At 35.1% G+C, this 19,339-nt stretch overlaps 1 protein-coding gene across 2 annotated transcripts in view; it reads right to left on the reverse strand.

The window, feature by feature from the left end:
• The window catches only part of CDK13 (cyclin dependent kinase 13), a 121,515-nt gene that overhangs the window by 75,395 nt on the left and 26,781 nt on the right, over positions 1 to 19,339 (reverse strand). For both annotated transcript variants that reach the window (XM_038562660.1, XM_038562661.1), the window contains exons 2-5: positions 17,582 to 18,241; positions 10,140 to 10,310; positions 8,639 to 8,778; positions 7,001 to 7,171 (exon numbers count right to left, since the gene is read on the reverse strand). In XM_038562660.1, the coding sequence (XP_038418588.1) occupies positions 7,001 to 7,171; positions 8,639 to 8,778; positions 10,140 to 10,310; positions 17,582 to 18,241 (1,142 nt within the window). The remainder of the gene's footprint in view (positions 1 to 7,000; positions 7,172 to 8,638; positions 8,779 to 10,139; positions 10,311 to 17,581; positions 18,242 to 19,339) is intronic.

Consider the following 19,339-nt stretch of genomic DNA (forward strand, 5'->3'; position numbering starts at 1 on the left):
TTTTGAAAAAAAGCCAGATTATCTTATAAGGTGGTTGGACCATTTTTCAACCCTATCGGTAATGTATGAGTCTCCCACCAGTAATGTCTGAATCTTCCAATCTCCGTATCTTTCACAACACTTAATAACTATCCTTTTTCTTATGGCCATACTATAGTGCATATGAAGTGGAATCTCACTGTAATTTTGATTCGCATTTCCTTGATAGCTAGGATACTGAACATCTTTTCATGTGTTTATTGGTCATTTGTGTATCTTCTTTGGAAAAAGGTCTATTCAGATCCTTTGCACACTTTCTAAACAGGTTGTCTTTTTATTATTTGGTTATAAGAGTTCTTTATATATACTCTGGATAGAAGTTCCTCATCAGGGATCCCTGGGTGGCGCAGCGGTTTGGCGCCTGCCTTTGGCCCAGGGCGCGATCCTGGAGACCCAGGATCGAATCCCACGTCAGGCTCCCGGTGCATGGAGCCTGCTTCTCCCTCTGCCTGTGTCTCTGCCTCTCTCTCTCTGTGTGTGACTATCATAAATAAAAAAAAAAAAAAAAAAAAAAAAAAAGAAGTTCCTCATCAGATAGATGTTTTACAAATATTTAAATTCTCCCAGTCTATGAGAGTTGTCTTTTCACTTCTATCCACTAGAGCACAAAAGCTTCTAATTTTGATGAAGTCCAATATATCTATTTTTTTCCTTTATTGCTTCTGCTTTTGGTTTCTTAACTTAAGAAGGCTTTAGCTAATCCAAGGTCATGAAGATTTATTCCTATATTTTCTTCTAAGAGTTTTAAGGTTTTAGCTCTTATATTTAAGTCACTGATCTATTTTGAGTTAATTATTATGCATGACGTGAAGAAGAGGCCCAATTTCATTCTTTTGCATATGGAGATCCACCTGAGCCAGCATTGATAACTGAAAATGCTATTCTTTTCCACTGAATTTTCTTGGTATCTTCACTGAAAATCAGTTGACCACTAAAAATGTGAGTCTTTAATTTCTGGACTTCCAGTTCTATTCTACTGATCTTATGTTTACTCTACAGCCAGTACCATACAGTTTTGATCACTCTAGTTTTATAGTAAGATTTGAAATCAGGAAGTATGAGTTCTGTTTAAAGATATTTTTTGACTGTTTTATCTCTTTTGAATTTCCATATGTATTTTAAAACCAGCTTGTCAGATTCTGAAAAGAAGCCTGCTGTGATTAATAGAAACTGCAATGATTATACAGATCAACTTGCCATCTTAGTAATATTAAGTTGTGGGATCGATTAACAGGAAATGTCTTTCCACTTATTTAAGTCTTCTTTAATTTTTTTCAATGACGTTTTGTAGTTTTCAAGGCACAAGACCTTACGCACTTTTTGATTTATTCCTAGATATTTTATTCAAGACTATGACAAATTAAACTGTTTTCTTAATTTCACGTTGGACTGTTGATTGTTGGTATACAAACCTACAACAGATTTTTGGGGACTGATCTTGTATTCTTCTATCTTGATGAACTCATTTATTAGTTCTACAAGTTTCTTAGTGGATTCTATAGAATTCTCTATAAAGTGTGTATCCATACACACATGCACACCACACACACATTAGAGATAGTGTTATTTTTCCCTTTCCAATCTGATTTCTGATTATCTTTTATTTAATTTTCTTGCCTAATTGCCTTGGCAATGTTGAATAGAAATGGTGAGAGCAGACATCCTTGTTTTTCACAGATGACCTTTTATCAGGTTCAGACAGTTCCCCCTTCTATTCCTAGTTTGTTCTCTTCCTGCCTTATAACTTGGTACCTTTCTGGAAAACAACTTGGTGATATGTCTGAAGAAATTTCAAAGTTCAAATCCTTTGACCTAGTAATCTTACTTATATTAATATGCTTAAAGGAATAATCAGATGTGAATGGAGTTTTATGTACAAAGACCTTAGAAGGAAATCTGGCTCCACCGTCTAACAGAACTAGAATTTAAGTGCAGGGGAGCACCATGTGGGAATCACAGATTATAGAAGAGTGACACTGAGACATTTTCCCTCAACCACATAATAATACTTTGCCAAAAGCATTTACCTCAGAATATTCTTTTCCTGATTTTTAGGAAAATTCCAAATTAAAAGATTATAAAAATTCCCTCATTTGGGATCCCTGGGTGGCGCAGCGGTTTGGCGCCTGCCTTTGGCCCAGGGCGCGATCCTGGAGACCCGGGATCGAATCCCACGTCGGGCTCCCGGTGCATGGAGCCTGCTTCTCCCTCTGCCTATGTCTCTGCCTCTCTCTCTCTCTCTCTCTCCGTGTGTGACTATCATAAATAAAAATAAAAAATTAAAAAAAAAAAATTCCCTCATTAAACTAATACCAATATTGAAAGCATTATAGCTTAATTCGAACATAGCAATTATGATACTGGGTTTTGGTTGTCCAAGATATCATGTTAATTTTAAGTACCAAAATACTATTTTCTTGGAATGATACCATTACATCAGTGCCTGGAGTTTTTTTAATCTGAATTCTAAATATTTACATCTTGAGATGGAGATCAATGACTATAGTTTTTATTTTACATTACATATAATTGCAGAACAAAAAGTCTTTTACCCAGAGAATTATAAACTGCTTTAAAACATTTTAAAGATTTATTTATTTAAGAGAGTGAGCATGTGAGCATGAGTGGGGGAGTGAGAGGGGGGAGGGGGGAGGGGAAAGGGGGGGAGAGAAAGAGGGAGAGGGAGAGAGGGAGAGAGAGAGAGAGACAGAATATGTCTCAGACTCCCTGCTGAGTGCCAAGCTGACCCGGGGCTCAATCCCACAACCCTGACATCATGACTTGAGTTGAAATCAAGAGGAGTCTGATGCTCAACCTACTGAGCCAGTGTGGTACCCCAAACTCCTTTACATTTTTTAATTCAGTATAATTACATTCATTCAGAAAGTATCTTTCTAAATTCATAATCCTCGGGGAGGGAGGGCAAGAAAATAAAAGCAAAGTTTCATCTGCAAAGCAGTTCACACATCAAATATCTGATTGAACAGTGAAATATGAACTCTAGAGTACCAAAATGCCCTAATTGCATCCCATTCTTCTTCCATACTTGAAGATCAACTAAAAATCTAGAGGTACAGGAAATGTTTCCTTTGAAACAAAATCTCCCCCTTGCTCACAATAAAAAGACTGAATAACGGACAAAAAGGTTAAAAGATCCCCTCAGTTATAAAAAGATGAAACTGTCTGGAGATAAATAAAATTAGGAAAAAATTTATAATTAGTTTAGCCTTCATCCATTCCCCCAGATTATTCCAGAAAAAGTTCACTCAGCATCACTAAGATTTTGCACAAAAATCCACCATTGGCTTTTTGATACTACTTAACTCTGTTTTCTTAAGGATAATTTCTTTTTTTTAATATTTTATTTTCAATATTAATTTTTTTCATTTTTAAGTAAAGCCAAGTTTTAAAAAATTCTTTTACAGTGTTCTTCTTACATAGCCAAAGACTTAAGTTAGAATAATGCAAATGTTTCTACTTTTATATTAGCAATTTTACCTCATATGTATATTGTTCATAATTTTCATAGCTAAATTGTTTTAAGTATTTGCTTTAACTTTTTTTCAGTTTTACGAATTTGAATATGAACTATTAACTATTAAATCAAAGTTCCTATACTGCCTTTCTGCTCCAGGATAGCAATCACAATTAATATAATGGCACATGATCAGGATTAGAACCCAAGGACTTCAAATCGATTTCTCTTTTCACCAAATTAGGCTATCTCACCATGGTTCCCATCAAAATTAACCGATTCATTACAAAAGGATTATGTATTATCTCACATCTATTAGGATGACTATTAAAAAGACAAGAAATAACAAGTGTTGGTGAGGATGTAGAGAACAGGGTACTCTCATGCACTATTGGTAGGAATGTAAATTGGTGCAGCCATTATGGAAAACAGTACTGAGGTTCCTCAAAAAAGTTAAAAATAGAACTACTGTATGATACAGCAACTCTACCTCTGGTTTCTTATCCAAAAGGAAGAAAAATCTAACTCAAAAAGATATCCGCACCCACCATGTTCACTGCAACATTACTTACAATAGCCAAGACATGGAAGCAACCTAAATGGTTGTCAAAAGATGAACAAATAAAGACAATGTATTACAAATATACAATGGAATATTATTCAGGCATAAAAAAAGAAGAACTCTTGCCATTTGCAACAACACAAATGGACCTTGAGGGCACCATGCTAAGAATTCAGAGAAAGACAAGTATCATATGATCTCAGTTATATGTAAAATCTAAAACAAAAACAAGGAAAAAAAAAAAAACAAAAACCAAACTCACAGATACAGAGAAGAGACTTGCCAGAGGAAAGAAGGTGGGCAAAATAGGTGAAGGGGGTCAAAAGGCATAAATTTCCAATTATAAATACATCATGAGGATGTAATACACAGTATGGTGACTATGGTTAATAATACTGTATTGTATATTTGAGTTACTAAGCAAGACCTTAAAAGTTCTCATCACAAGAAAAAAAATTCTACATGACCGATGAATGTTAACTGAATGCATTGTGGTGTTCATTTCACAAGATATATAATATCAAATGATTATGCTGTTAAAACTAATATAATGTACATCAATTATATCTCAATAAAATAAATAATTTTGAAAGATGATTGTGTTTTAAATTCCATACTCCCTGACATATTGTAATATATTTAACTCCTACCTGGCATCTAAATATAACATTTCACATAGTATAACACTTTATTTATCATGATTCCAACAACTATAAACAGGATTATGGTAGGGAAAAAGAAGATGAGGAAGCAAATATGTGAAAATCTACGATTTGTAAAATACAGTACTAGGCACTGTACGGGAGACAAAACAAAAAACCAAGGACTCAAGGGAATTTATTATATAGTAAGGAAAATAAATTATAGCCATAAATATAAGGAAAACTACAAATACTTTTATGTTCAATGATAACAGTCTTTTAAAAAGTTAAAGTATGAACGGGATCTAAGTAGAGCTCATTTATTCATCCAGCAATTAGTTATTTATAGTAATTTCTATGGCCTAGCCACTGAGCTAGGTAGAGGTTATAATAATGAATAAAACAGGTATGATTCCCATCCTCATGCAGAGAAACAAATAAATAACAAATCAGTAGTATGATTATTCTGGAAAAAGTAATGAAGAAAAAAAGTAAGACTTTTAAATTGATGGGTCTATATACAGAAGAAAGTAATCCAGTAAAGCCTCACTGATGAATAATGTAACATTCAGTCTGAGATACAGAGGATGTGAAGTCAGCCTTTCAAATGGTGTTTGCACCTATATGTTGGGACTAGAGGTTTAAGCCCGGGGGGGAAAAAAAAACAACCCAAACTCATAGATACAGAGAAGAGACTGGTGGCAGCATTTGTAAAGACTTTAAAGATAAGAGAAGTGCATCAGCATATTTGACAACTCAAAACACCCTGAAGTTTGCTGGACAATCAGAAAAATGGCAGAGATGGGGGATAAAGAAACAGGCAGGGACATGATCCCACAGATCAAAGAAGGAGATCCAGGGTATGTTGGAGGAAAAACAAATACATTATTTTGACTATAGTAGGAAGTTAATGAAAAGCAACATAGCACATAACCCTCATGTATAAGATTTTGATTTAATCCTTACTACACAGTAAGAGAAATAATGTTTCCCTTTTTTTTTTTTTAATTTTTTTTTTATTTATTTATGATAGTCACACAGAGAGAGAGAGAGAGAGAGAGAGGCAGAGACACAGGCAGAGGGAGAAGCAGGCTCCATGCACTGGGAGCCCGACATGGGATTCGATCCCGGGTCGCCAGGATCGCGCCCTGGGCCAAAGGCAGGCGCTAAACCACTGCGCCACCCAGGGATCCCCAATGTTTCCCTTTAATAGATGAAGGCTTCACACAGGTTCAGAAGGGCTAAAGCCCATGCTACTAAGGTTGCACTGCCCATAAGCAAAGTCACAAGTCCCAGACACTGTTAACACAAATCAAACCTTTCTACTACACAATAAGGGACAAGAAAAAAATAAGGTGAAAAATACAAACTAGATTAAAAATCAAGCTAAGGAATGTGGGAATTATTAAAGACAAAAACTAATGGAAAGGACACCAATTAAAAAGATCATTCTAATTATCTGCATAGTACATAGAGAATACTGTCAAAACAAGTTCCTTTCTACAAAATTACCATGTATTATGTCAATCATTTTTATACTGTTCCCCAAGAAGAGTAAGATATTGTGTGGGTGTGTGTGTGTGTGTGTGTGTGTGTGTGTGTGTGTAGTTGGGGATGGGAGAGGGCTAAGTACCCTGTTCTATCAGAACATATCTATTTTACTTTCTTAGATTTAATCTGAAAAAGAATTTTGCTCTTTGAAAACCACAGATTATAATGAAGTCAACTCTGGTTCCACAATCTTACTCTGAAGATCTAAAACCTACTACAAGCAGACCTTTCACCCACCATATGCCTATGACAACCACTTTAATAAGCATGCTAATTCCTTTTTACTTTTCTGCTAAATGTCAAGCATATGCCACTATAGTTTATTAAAGGCAATTTCAGGTAAGATTTTTGCCTCCACACCTTCAGAAATAATATAAATGTCTACCATAAAATTTCTTTGTCTATTAAGTCATGACATTGAAAATGTAAATATATTCTATACTACTATAAACTATTTCTCAATAACAAAAAATGCACACTAAAAATTATACATTAATGCTCAAAAAACTACTACTACTCCCAAATATGCTTTTTTGTTTACTAATGTAACTCAAAAATCACTAAATAAATAAATAATTGTTCAACTCATCTACATTTAAAATTAAAGTACGACATTAATGCAATAGTTTTATGTACCTAGCAATTACTCAACTGGTCAATCCCTATGACAAAATCCGTAAGTTAGCAACATCATGCGTATGCAGAATTGGTTATGTAAAAATGCATGCATACCTTTATCCTTCTTAAAATCCAAAGCATCTTCTTTATCAGTCACTATTTCCTTCATATTAATAATACTCTGGTGGGTAAGCTGCCGGAGAATTTTAATTTCTCGAATTGCTGTAATTGGAAAGCCTTCCTTTTCATTATCTAGACGTACTTTCTTTAAGGCTACCATTTCTCCTATGAAAATTAAAAAAAAAAAAAAATCAAGTTACCAGATGACAAAACCAAACGACATTTTTCTTGATTTCAACTTTTAATTCATAATTTCTGCTCCTACCTCTTGAAATCACAATGTTTACAGTTCAAGAAATTAAATCCCTGATTAAATAAAAATTATGAAATATTTATCCAAATTGTGGAATAGTACACAACTGTTACAAAGGATAGGGCAGGTCCATAGCTATTGTTATTTTTTGTTCTCCAAAACATACTAAAAAAGCAAGATGATCAACAGCAGGTGCATTACACTACCAATTTTAAAAAGTGAAGGAGGGGAGGATAAATTTACTCAACATGCTTACACATGCATAAAACCTCTGAACATATGAGAAGATTCTGTACATAGTGCAAGTGAGAAAATAAACTCAGACGTATTAACTTGTCCAAAGCTGCCCAGTTACCTAGCAGTGAAACTGGGATTTAAAATCTGGTTTAGCAACCTGAGAAGTATTTGACTCTTCCCACTACACTAACTGACTTCACAATCCAGGTCTGAATGAATTTTGATCAGATAAGATCTAACTATTAAATAGAACAGACACACTCCTATTATAGGAAAAAATGCACTATAATAAAGTTCATTCCATTCTTTAGAGAAAAAAAGTAATTCTGTATTTACAAATTTTCCAAAAGAAGAAAGTTTATCCTTTTAATCATTAAAACTTACTTCTTTTTGATGGAAGTCTTAAAATGTAGGATTCCTTGTTTATTAAATAGCTTTTTTAAAATTATAATTTAATCTTTTTGATAATGCAGAATCATCATTATAAATATTACCCTATGCTGTAACTGCCCTCCAGAATTTTCTTATACTAAATGACTTCATATAGCTATGCTACTTTAATCTATTGGTTTATTTCAACAAGGAATTATAAGTAAATATTAAATACTGGCTCTACCCATTATTTAGTAAAATACATAGCCTGGGACACAGTTACTTTTTACTCTGCTGCAAGACCTTTGAAAACTTTCTCAGAGGTTCCTAATTATGTTCTAAAATATTAAGCTGCTAAGTCTGGCCTCCAAACAAAGGGTAACTTGGACAGAAAAAGAATATTTTGGCTAAAAGAAAATGTGTTACATAAGGCTTAATACAACAAAATTTACTACTAAGACAGTCAAGATACTTTTTCCTCCTGATTACTAACAACCTAAGAATTTATTCACAATTAAAGAAAGCTAAATCCCACCATACTACATATCACAAATACTAAAAAAAACTTAAAAAATGTTTACACACCCACTTACGTGTGTTCATATCTTACGTACTTGCACATAGAAAACAAAACAAAAACCAAGATGAAACAAAAGCATGATAAATCCAAACTTAAAAAAAAAAAAACCACCTCAAATACACATTTGAAGAGAAATACAAATCAAATACATTCAATAGATCTAAAGATCCACAGCATTTGACATACTTACCAGTGTCTTTATCCCTGGCCTTATAAACTTGTCCATAGGTACCTTCTCCAATAATTCCGATGATATCAAATTTATCCACGCAGCGTTTTCCCCAGTCAATATCTTTTTCTTTGATTTCACCATAGCGAGGCCCACATATTCTATCAAATATAGTTCTGAAGTTTTTATATACAATCAAGCAAATTGAATAAACCATTTAATATTTAACATCCACCCTCCCCCAGTCTTATATCATTTTCCCCCTTCCCTGTACATTTGTGATCATCGAAGACCAAGTTACACTTTAATTTGGTATTATAAATTATCCCAAAGTCAAGGCATCATTTTTCCATACCGACTTTTCTCCTACAGACTAACAAACTGAGAAAGAGAAGTAAAGCATGTACCAAGAACTTTCAGAAATAAAATGTAATTCTCAATGAATGGATAAAACCAACAGTACTACAAAGAGTCAAAGTTCTCTAAGCAATCTCCAGAAGTCTTTTCAATCCATTATACATATATGCTTCATTCATTTTTTCAGAAAACAAATTTGATAATGAACATTACCAAAACTCTAACTACAAAGCTTATTGACAAATTTAGACTTAGGGCTAGATGAAATTATCTTAAAAATGGAAACACAAGAAAGATTTTTAGTCCAAGAGAGTATAAAAGTATTAGTATAATCAACTCTCCAGAATCCACACTGTGTGTGTCTGTGTGCATGTCATATATATGACAAATATTTGACATTCTTTAAAAAAATAAGTAATTTTGTAGTCTCTCAATATTCTGGTATGTAACAGAAATTCAAGTAAGAAATAAAGCTACAATACTCAGGAAAATGATTTTAAAAGTTTTCTAGTTTCCTACTCTATACTAGAAAATCAGCTGATACACAAGGAACCTGGACAGCAATCCTAAAATCAAAGTCTTACACTTTCCCTCGATTAAGTAGAAGTAAAGTAGGAATCAACGTCCTCCCCCCCTTAACTGATGAACTGGTTTTAAGGGAAGGAGTTATCTCTGGGCACTTACTTGAAACTAATTTAGGATACAGATTTCAAACCTTCTTCCACTCCACCTCTTGCAAAATGAAAAATGCATTTAGTTATAGGAGCAAATGGAGCTAAAAAAGCAAAGGAAAACATGCCAGCTTGCCCATGACTAATTTTGTTTGGGCTCACTGAATGCCGACTTCCACATTCTCCAATTTCAGTGTTTTCTGTTATTCAAATAACTTAATTGTAGAAATTATCAGTAACATAGAATACCCCAAGAAATTAATACATTACAAATTGTGAGAGAAAATTAAATTTGGTTTTATTAGTCATTTTGAATAGGTATACGCAGGGAATTATGAATTTTTTTCAAAACTCTAGAATTTATTCATATAGTTAAGTTTAAAGAATAAGTACACTTTTTATAATTTGAAATTTTAATTTTTTGTTTTGTGATTTTATGATGACCCAGAATCATTTCTGGTCAATTTAAGAGCAGGTAGAAAGCAAGCACATACTTAGGCCTCCTTTTACTATGTAACTGTGTTGCTGTTTTCTTTTCCTCTGGACTCTTTGAGAGATCATCTCCTCCTGGTAGCTCAGGGGGCAGTGGTAAATCAGCAAGTAAACATCGTAGTTTCTTCTCTACTTCTTTTTTAACTGCTTTTACTGAAATATTTCCTCGTAAGCTAAAAAAGAAAGGAGTCAGACAAATAAAACACATTTATATGGGAAATAAAAATGCAGCCACATCTTACACTTAAGTAGCAATGGCAAAATACGTTAGTATTTCTTCACTTTCTAGCTAAAATAATGTACTATATATATTCAATTGCAAAATATAAAATTTGAGGGTAAAAATGATACAGAATTAGACAAAAACTAAGGAAATCTGAACAAGGTATGGAGTTTAGTTACAATGACGTATTGATATTTGTTCACTGGTTATAATGAACATACCATACTAATGTAAGATGTTAATAATGAAGAAACTACAAAGTATATGGGGACTTTCTGTAGTATCATTTTAACTTTTCTGCAAATCTACAACTGGTCAAAAAGCAGTATACTTTTAAAGATGATTAAAAAATTACTATAAAACTGTAAATTAGGGCAGCCCCGGTGGCTCAGTGGTTTAGCGCGACCTTCAACCCGGGGTGAGATCCTGGAGACCCGGGATCGAGTCCCACGACAGGTTTCCTGTGTGGAGCCTGCTTCTCCCTCTGCCTGTGTCTCTGCCCCTCTCTCTCTCTCTCTCTCTCTCTCTCTGTGTCTGTCATGAATAAATAAAGTCTTTTAAAAACAAAAAACAAAAAACTGTAAATTAATACTAAAAAAGTAAACTACTCATGCTTCACAGGAAAATTCCTTAGTTTTGTGATAGCATTTTGTTTGACTCTGTTGGAGAGACATAAAGAGGTTTTGTAAGAAATAATACCACATGCTATTATTTATCTTATCCATTTACATAAGCAACAACAACTAATTTAGCTTTTCCCCCTTTCAAGGTTAATTTTCTTAAATTAGATGATGATTCTTTTAAATCGGACAATGATTTTTTTTTTTAAAGGTTCTAAGAAGCTTACTGATAGTACAGGCAAAAATTCAAGTTCAGTTACTTTTTTTTGAATGCATAAAGAGCTCTGAATTTTAAAGACTATCTTAACTAGGTAATTTGAGTATCTTAAACCTCCCAGTTACTAAAAAGTCTGTTTAATAAGAAGATATTTCTTTTTAAAATTTTTTTTTTTTAAAGATTTTATTTATTTATTCATGACAGTCACACAGAGAGAGAGAGAGGAAGAGACATAGGCAGAGGGAGAAGCAGGCTCCATGCAGGGAGCCCGACGTGGGATTCGATCCCGGGTCTCCAGTATCGCGCCCTGGGCCAAAGGCAGGCGCCAAACCGCTGCGCCACCCAGGGATCCCAAGAAGATATTTCTTGAAAGAGAATCTTATAATGATAATAAAAGTTGTACTTCACACAGTTTCATAGCAATTATGAGTCCTACAATGAAAAAATTGAGTGAGACTACACCATTGGAGTCACAAATTGCAAATAAAATTATCAATCATTCCACTTTAATTATAACTTCTTCTATTCATGTTGAACATTAGTATTATTGTACAAACACATACTTTAATACTATCTGATAAAAACCATTTACCAATTACTATAATAAAGTTGTGTCTTTTCTTCTTTTTTGTGTGTGTGTGTCTTTTCTTCTTAACCCCATGTTACTCGCTAGAAGTTTTTTTCTTCTTTTATTTATTTATTTGAGAGGAGGGAGGGAGAGAGGGAGGGAGGGAAGGAGGGAAGGAGGGAGAGAGAGAGAGAGAGAGAGAGAGAAACTGAAGCCGACTCCACACTGAACACAGAACCCCACAACAGGGCTGGATCCCACAATTCCAAGATCACGACCTGAGCCAAAATCAAGGGTCAGAGACTTAACTCACTGAGCCACCAAGGTGGCCTAGAAGTTCTTTAACAGAGAAAACATGTTCAAAAGGAAATTGGTTTGGGACGCCTGGGTGTCTCAGCGGTTGAGCATCTGCCTTCAGCTCAGGGTGGGTGTGATTCCAGGGTTCTGGGATCAAGTCCCACATTGCGCTCCTTGCATGGAGCCTACTTCTCCCTCTGCCTATGTGTCTCTCATGAATAAATAAATAAAAATTTAAATAAACAAACAAAAACAAAAGGAAATTGGTTTGCAGTTTTATTTTTAAAGTAATGGTATGGAGGTACTTGGATGGCTCAGTGAGTTAAGCAGCCGACTCTCGATTTTGTCTCAGGTCATGATCTCAGGGTGGAGGGATCAAGCCCTGCATGGGGCTCCACACTCAGCAGGGGTTCTGCTTGAGATTCTCTCTCTCCCTCTGCTCCCCCTGCCCCACTCCATGCTCAAGCACGCATCCACACTCTCCCTCTCTCAATAAAAATATAATAGTATCACACAGGTAACTTTTCAATATTAATGTTCAACATTGATTTTTATGCTATGTGCTAGACACCAGGTAAGGCACTGGAGTTTAACAACAGTAACAAGTACACTAAGATAGAACTCCTCTCAGAAATGAGCTAAGATTGTCTCTTGGAGAACACAGTCAAATAAGCAGCGGGATAAAGTATTACCAAATGGGTTCCTGGAGTAATGTAGCTAAAGGGTAGCTAAATCAGGGTTGAAAGACAGTAAAAGCCTCTTTTCTAAAAAAGGGACTACTTGAACTATGCCTGAAAATAAACCTATTTCAAACCTTTAACTAGAAAACTGTAGTCTCTCACTTATAATTAGGGTTTAGTCAAAAATTCTCATTTGAACATTCAAATCAACATTTTTTTTTTCAAATCAACATCTTTAGAGGAAAAAACTAAAACTCCTAATTTTACTTATAACTTAAAATTTAAAAGACTGCCTATAGCCATATATTATTACATGAACTACCAGACTTAGCAAGGCTCCCAGACTTCAGAGAAATGAAATAGGAAGTATGATTTTTTAAAAGTTCTCATGTACTACAGCAACAAAAACAACAAAATGCCTTAACAAGAAACGTACAAGATCAATAGAAGAAAATTAAAGATAGGGACAGACAGACATAAAACTGGATCTGAATGAACAGAAACCATGTTTTCGTATGGCAAACTGTGATACTATAAAGCTATCAGTCTCCAAATTAATCTACTACATTCAGTTGAGTCCCAAACAAAACCCAAGCAAAAATTTTCATATAACTTGACAAGTAGATCATAAAATTTATCTAAGAATAAAGGCAAAAATCTGCCCAAAAATTTCTGAAAAAGAACAGTGGAGTGCGATTTGCATTTGCCCTGTCACATGACCAATCTATTTTAAAAGGTCCCAAACCAGAAACCAAAGATTGGTTAAAGTCAAGGAGTATGTATTATGATCTATCCAACATGAATTGTCAATATTTTTAAATAAGATTTACATAAACATTCAGATTTCAGGCTTTTTAAAAAACAAACAAAAGAAAAAAACAAACAAACAAAAAAACAAAAGCTCTAGCAACACTGGGCCCAAATTTATGTATAGCAGCAGCACTGAAGCTGAGGCTGAAAAACAAAGATACTTACTCATCAGTAATTTACTTCATCCCTTCACTTTTGTTATTTCCTGCCTAACCCTGTAACAGAAATCTGAGTTTGAGAACCAATACATCATGCATCTAAAGAAGTTAAAACACGAGGCCCCTGCTTGGCACAGTTGAGTGGAGCATCTGCCTTTGGCTCAGGTTGTGATCCTGAGGTCCTTGAGCCCAAGCCCAGCATCAGGCTCCCTACTCATCTCTCCCTCTCCCTCTGCTAGTCCCCCAGCCTGTGCTCTCTCTGTCAAATTAATAACTAAAATCTTAAAAAAAAAGAAAAGAAAAAAGAAAAAAGTTAAAACAAGATGTACTGACAAAGAAATAATAGAACATACTAATAGAAAAGAGTTCAGAATACAGGTATCTGTAAGAATTTTATATATGACACCACAAATTATAGATTATTCAGTAAATGATGTTAGAAACAAACTTATCAGTCCACAGGGTGATGGGGGAGAGCATCTTTCTTCATATATTAATCAAAAACAAATTTCTGTGTGATTTGACTTAATCTCTTCTAACTTTATAAACACATAAGTTATAAAGGAAAAATGATTAGATCAGACTATATTTAAAAATAAAAAACATCTATATAGCCAAAACCAAAACAAATACATGTGAAAGATAAGCAAAGACTCTGATAAGCAAAGGTCAAGATTCCTAACATAAGAAGCACCTACAAATCAATTATAAAAAGGAAAATAGTATTAAGGAATAGCATAAGATATAAACAAGTCGTTCACTGGAAAAAATAAATAGCCAATAAATATTCAGAAAGATGCAATAATAATAATATTAATAATATTAATAATATTAACTATTAATATTATTATAATCAGAAAAATGCAAAATTAAATAATTACATATTTTAAAGACTGTATAAATTGGTAATAATCTTATTAAAGTACAATTTGGGGGCACCTGGGTTGCTGAGTTGGTTAAGCATCTGCCTTCAGCTCAGGTCATGATCCCAGGGTCCAGAGATCAAGTCCTGCATTGAGCTTCCTGCTCAGCAGGGAGTCTGCTTCTCCCTCACCCTCTGCCTCTTCCGCCCCCTACCCCCTACTTGCACTCTCTTGTGCTTTCTCTCTGAAATAAATAAATACAATGTTTAAAAAAATAATAATAAAATGTGTATACTTTAACCTGGTAACTATCCTACAAAAATTGCTCTCACATAAAATATTAATATAAAAAAAAGTTTGATAGCAAACAATTATAAATCTAAGTATCCCTTAATCAATAGCAGAATAGTTAATAAGAGCATGATTTATTCATTCCTACCGATAGGAATATTGAATGAACCTCTTATCTATATACCAACATGGAAAGATCTCCAACACACTAATTAAAAAGACAAGGAGTATTATGCATTACATGCATAATCAAAAAAAATTTATCATATAAAAATATATACTTTAAAATTACCATGTTAAAAAAATAAAATAAATAAAATAAAATAAAATAAAATAAAATAAAATAAAATAAAATAAAATAAAATAAAATAAAATAAAATCTACCATGTGATTTTTCAGAGAGTAATAAATCCCAGGTCTAGAAGAGAAGCAGAGTGCAAAGTGAGCCTAAACTAGGAAACATTAAAAAACAAATAGGTCATGTTAAAGGACAAAGAAGTCAGCTTAAGGGAGTTCCTACTGGCCAAGGACATTTGCAGCACCAAAAAGAAGAGTGACTCGTGTTGAATCCATCTTTCACCGCACATGTTAGTAGTAGCATACTGGTCTTAAAAACTTCTATATTCAAGGACATCTGGGTAGCTCAGAGGTTGAGCATCTGCTTTGGCTCAGGGCGTGATCCTGGAGTCCGGGGATCAAGTCCTGCATCAGGCTCCCCAAGAAGCCTGCTTCTCCCTCTGCCTATTCTCTGCCTCTGCCTCTCTCTCTGTATCTTTCATGAATAAATAAGTAAAACCTTTAAAAAAATTCTATATTCATGAAACGTATGAACACATTCACAGAAAGAAGAGCAGAGACGTAACAAAAAAGCAGAAGAAACAAAAAAGGTGGGTCAAAACATTTTCTTAATGATAAGCATGACATGTACCACCGTCTCAAAAACAGATGCACAAAGAATACCCTCCTTAAGCACTCACTCACTTGTACATATCTTGAATTCTTGAAAATATCACCTGTAAAAATTTATCTCCAAAGCATATATGAAAGAATAAAGTAAAAAACAACCAGTTTCACTGGGCCAGAATTACTGGATTAAATTTTTAAGATTTTACTTGTTTATTTAAGAGAAAGAGAGGGAGAGTGCATAAGGCAGGGCAAGTGGACTCCCTGCTGGGTGGGGTATCTGACTTCTGGCTCAATCCACAGACCCCAAAATCATGACCTGAGCTAAAGTCAGATGTTTGAGCCACCCAGGCACCCCCAGAATTACTGGATTCTTGTAACTGGGTCATTCTCTCATTAATGAAGTGACTCAGTTCTGCATTCATGCCTCTGTGGATGGAGAGTTCATTCCCGGACTCATCAAAATTACAACTCATGGGCAGCCAGGGTGGCTCAGCGGATCCAGGGCATGATCCTGGAGTCCCGGGATCGAGTCCCACCTTGGGACCCCCGCATGGAACCTGCTTCTCCCTCTGCCTGTGTCTCTGCCCCCTCTCTTCTTCTGTGTTTCTCATGAAACAATAAGTAAAACCTTAAAAAAGAAAAATTACAACTCACTACTGTTATGAACCTTCAGTGCTCCTAGAGAAGAGTCAAACCTGTAAATACCACAATTACAGTGGTAATTGAAGAACCTACACACCATTTTTATCCACTTATTTTCAAATTCTATAAAGATGTCAGCTAAGAGAATGGCTCATATAGTTGTTTTTTAACAGAAAAATGAGGGGAAAACAGCTATAATTTTAGTTTCTCCATAAAAATAAAAGTGAAAAAGATTAAGTGGTATAACAGATACTACACAGTAGCGTAATGCTTCCATCCTAGCATACGTTTCAGAAATATTCTTAGAACTGCATTTACTTTACTCACCCTTATCTTCATTAAAAAATGTTTCAAAATTAAAAAAAAAAAAAAAAACCCTCATACCCCCAATATTCACAATAGAAATCTGTAAACATGTTAAAGGAAAACATAAGCACATTATGGGTTTTCTGTAATATATAGTTAATCTCAAAAAAAATTTAAGAGTCAAGAGAAGTCTAAAAAACAATAAATTCATAAAGCTACCCAGACAAGAGAAGTCTAAAAAACAATAAATTCATAAAGTTACCCAGAGTGATAAATCTGTAAAACCTCTAAAGAAACCTAAAAATTACCAATATACCTACTTTGTATCACCCAGGGAAGAGTCCCTCATAAATTGTCCTGTTTCTTATAGTATCATTAAGGAACAGTTATGCTAAAGAAAACACAGTACTGGCATTTCTAATTCCCAAACTCAAGCTGAAATGGACATTGTATCCCAAGGCAACAGCAAATTTCTTCTGGAATTCTAAGCATTAACTCTAATTGTGTCATCCTACAAGCAATGTGCTTCAGTTTAAGGTGTACATAATAAAGATAACTTACCTTTTTCTTGTAACCTTTTTTGTGTGTGGGGGGGTGGGAAGTCAGATAACCTCTCACTTCAGACTGTCTTTTTTTTCTTTAAACCGTCAGTGACAGGGACACCTGGGTGGCTTAGCGGTTGAGCGTCTGCCTTCAGCCCAGGGCGTGATCCCAGAGTCCCGGGATCAAGTCCCACATCAGGCTCCCTGCGTGGAGCCTGCTTCTCTCTGTCTGTCTGTCTCTCTCTCTCTCATGAATAAATAAATAAAATCTTTAAAAAATAAAAAAATAAACCCTCACTGACAAAACTTTTTTGCACTTACCTATCAGTGTCTTTATCTTCAGGCAGCATGGGAGGCAAAGGTAACGGTGGTAATGTAGAGGTCACTAAAGCCACATGTTGCTCCTTCTCCTTGGCTCCTAAGCTTGGTGTAAGTGGTTTGGTTTTCTCTTTAAGAGATACTGGTTCATCCTTTGTAGCAGCAGATTTACTCTCCTTCCCAACTACAACTGCTTTCTTGGTGGCTTTATCTACAATCAAATTATTATCCACCTTTGTTACCTGAAGAGGTGGCTTTGTTTTTGCCTTGTCATTTTTTAAAGTTCCACCACTTGAGGGAGAAGGTGCATGTTCAGTTTTCAGTTTCTTCACATCCTTCACATGGTTGGTTTGTGATGCACCGGCCCCAGTCTCTGTGCTCCCTTTCGTAGGTGTAGAAGTGTTGGAAGCTTTGGCAGCTTTGGCAGCGGCCTCAGCAGCCTTTGCCGCTTCTGCAGCTTTCGCCGCTTCTGCAGCCCTTGCCGCCTCGGCAGCCCGGGCTTTTTTATTCTTGTTCAACTCAGCTGCCAGGCTACTCTTCAGAGTTAGTGTGCTAGGAGAAATGCTAGAATGACGACTTCTGGATCTAGACAATCTGTGCCTGCTACGAGATCTTGAATGCCTAGATGAATACGGGCTTCTGCTTCGGGATTTAGCTGAACGTCTGGTGGAAAATAATGAAGATTTAGTTAGTAATTCAGAAAAGCTTAGTATGAAATTTATACAAACTGTGAACTCAAGCCTGTGAAAGTTTATTTAATTTCAAAATCATAATATAGTTTGTGGGAGGATTTTTAAAAACAGAAAATGCTTTTAAGCAAACGATTCTCTGTCGCTATAATTTTCCTGGAAATAGACCTATTATCTTGATCTTGGTCTAGCTCATGAATGCTCAAAGGTGAGACTAGATGAAAGTAGATCTCTGTGAGGAGAAATACTCTAAGGAGAAAAAGCTTGACGGGATGAGCACTGGGTGTTATGCTATATGTTGGAAAATCAAACTCCAATTTAAAAAAAAAAGTGACAAGGCATCTCTGCTGTCTTAGAAAACAGAAGTATGCAACAAGGACACGCCAATGGTAGAAGGAGCAGGGTGCAGTCTGACCCATCTTTCACCAGGGAGACCACCTTTACACCTGAAAAGCATCCTCGTTCCCCAAGTTCAGAAGTCAGTATTGTCCTGTCTAAAGCAAGAGTGAAAAAGATAAATGCCTGTTACAAGGCAGTAAATACAAACGGTCTCTAAATTTTAGAAACTACTTCATAGTGACTGTGCAATTCACTTCTCAAAACTTATTAGTAAACACAAAAACTATCATATATTTAAAAGTATGGTGGTGGCAATCAAAATCCCTATAAAACAGATACAGCACAGCAGCATGTGAAAGGAAGCTCCACACCTTATCAAAACTAAAAACAAATACTCACAAGACAAAGACATTATGATAGTACTTTGACAGGTTTGCCAGGTCTCATTTTAATGCTCACATCAACCCCAGTTAATAAGTATCTACAGTTTACAGATTAGAAATTTAATCTAAAATATTATGTTACTTAAAATCAGTCCCATATTCATCAGCAGTTGTACTGGTAATTATCTTTCTGCCACTACCCTATTCCTACTATACCATTCTGCCCAACTCTGTGTCCAAGGAGGCTAACCCCAACAGACGCACCTTCGGGGTTTCAGTGCTGTCACTGGCAGATCAGAAGGTAGAGAAATACTGGATTATTTCTTTCCAGCACCCTCCCTCCTTTTGGT

The sequence above is a fragment of the Canis lupus genome, chromosome 18 (genome assembly GCF_011100685.1).
Source record: "Canis lupus familiaris isolate Mischka breed German Shepherd chromosome 18, alternate assembly UU_Cfam_GSD_1.0, whole genome shotgun sequence".
NCBI lineage: Eukaryota > Metazoa > Chordata > Mammalia > Carnivora > Canidae > Canis > Canis lupus.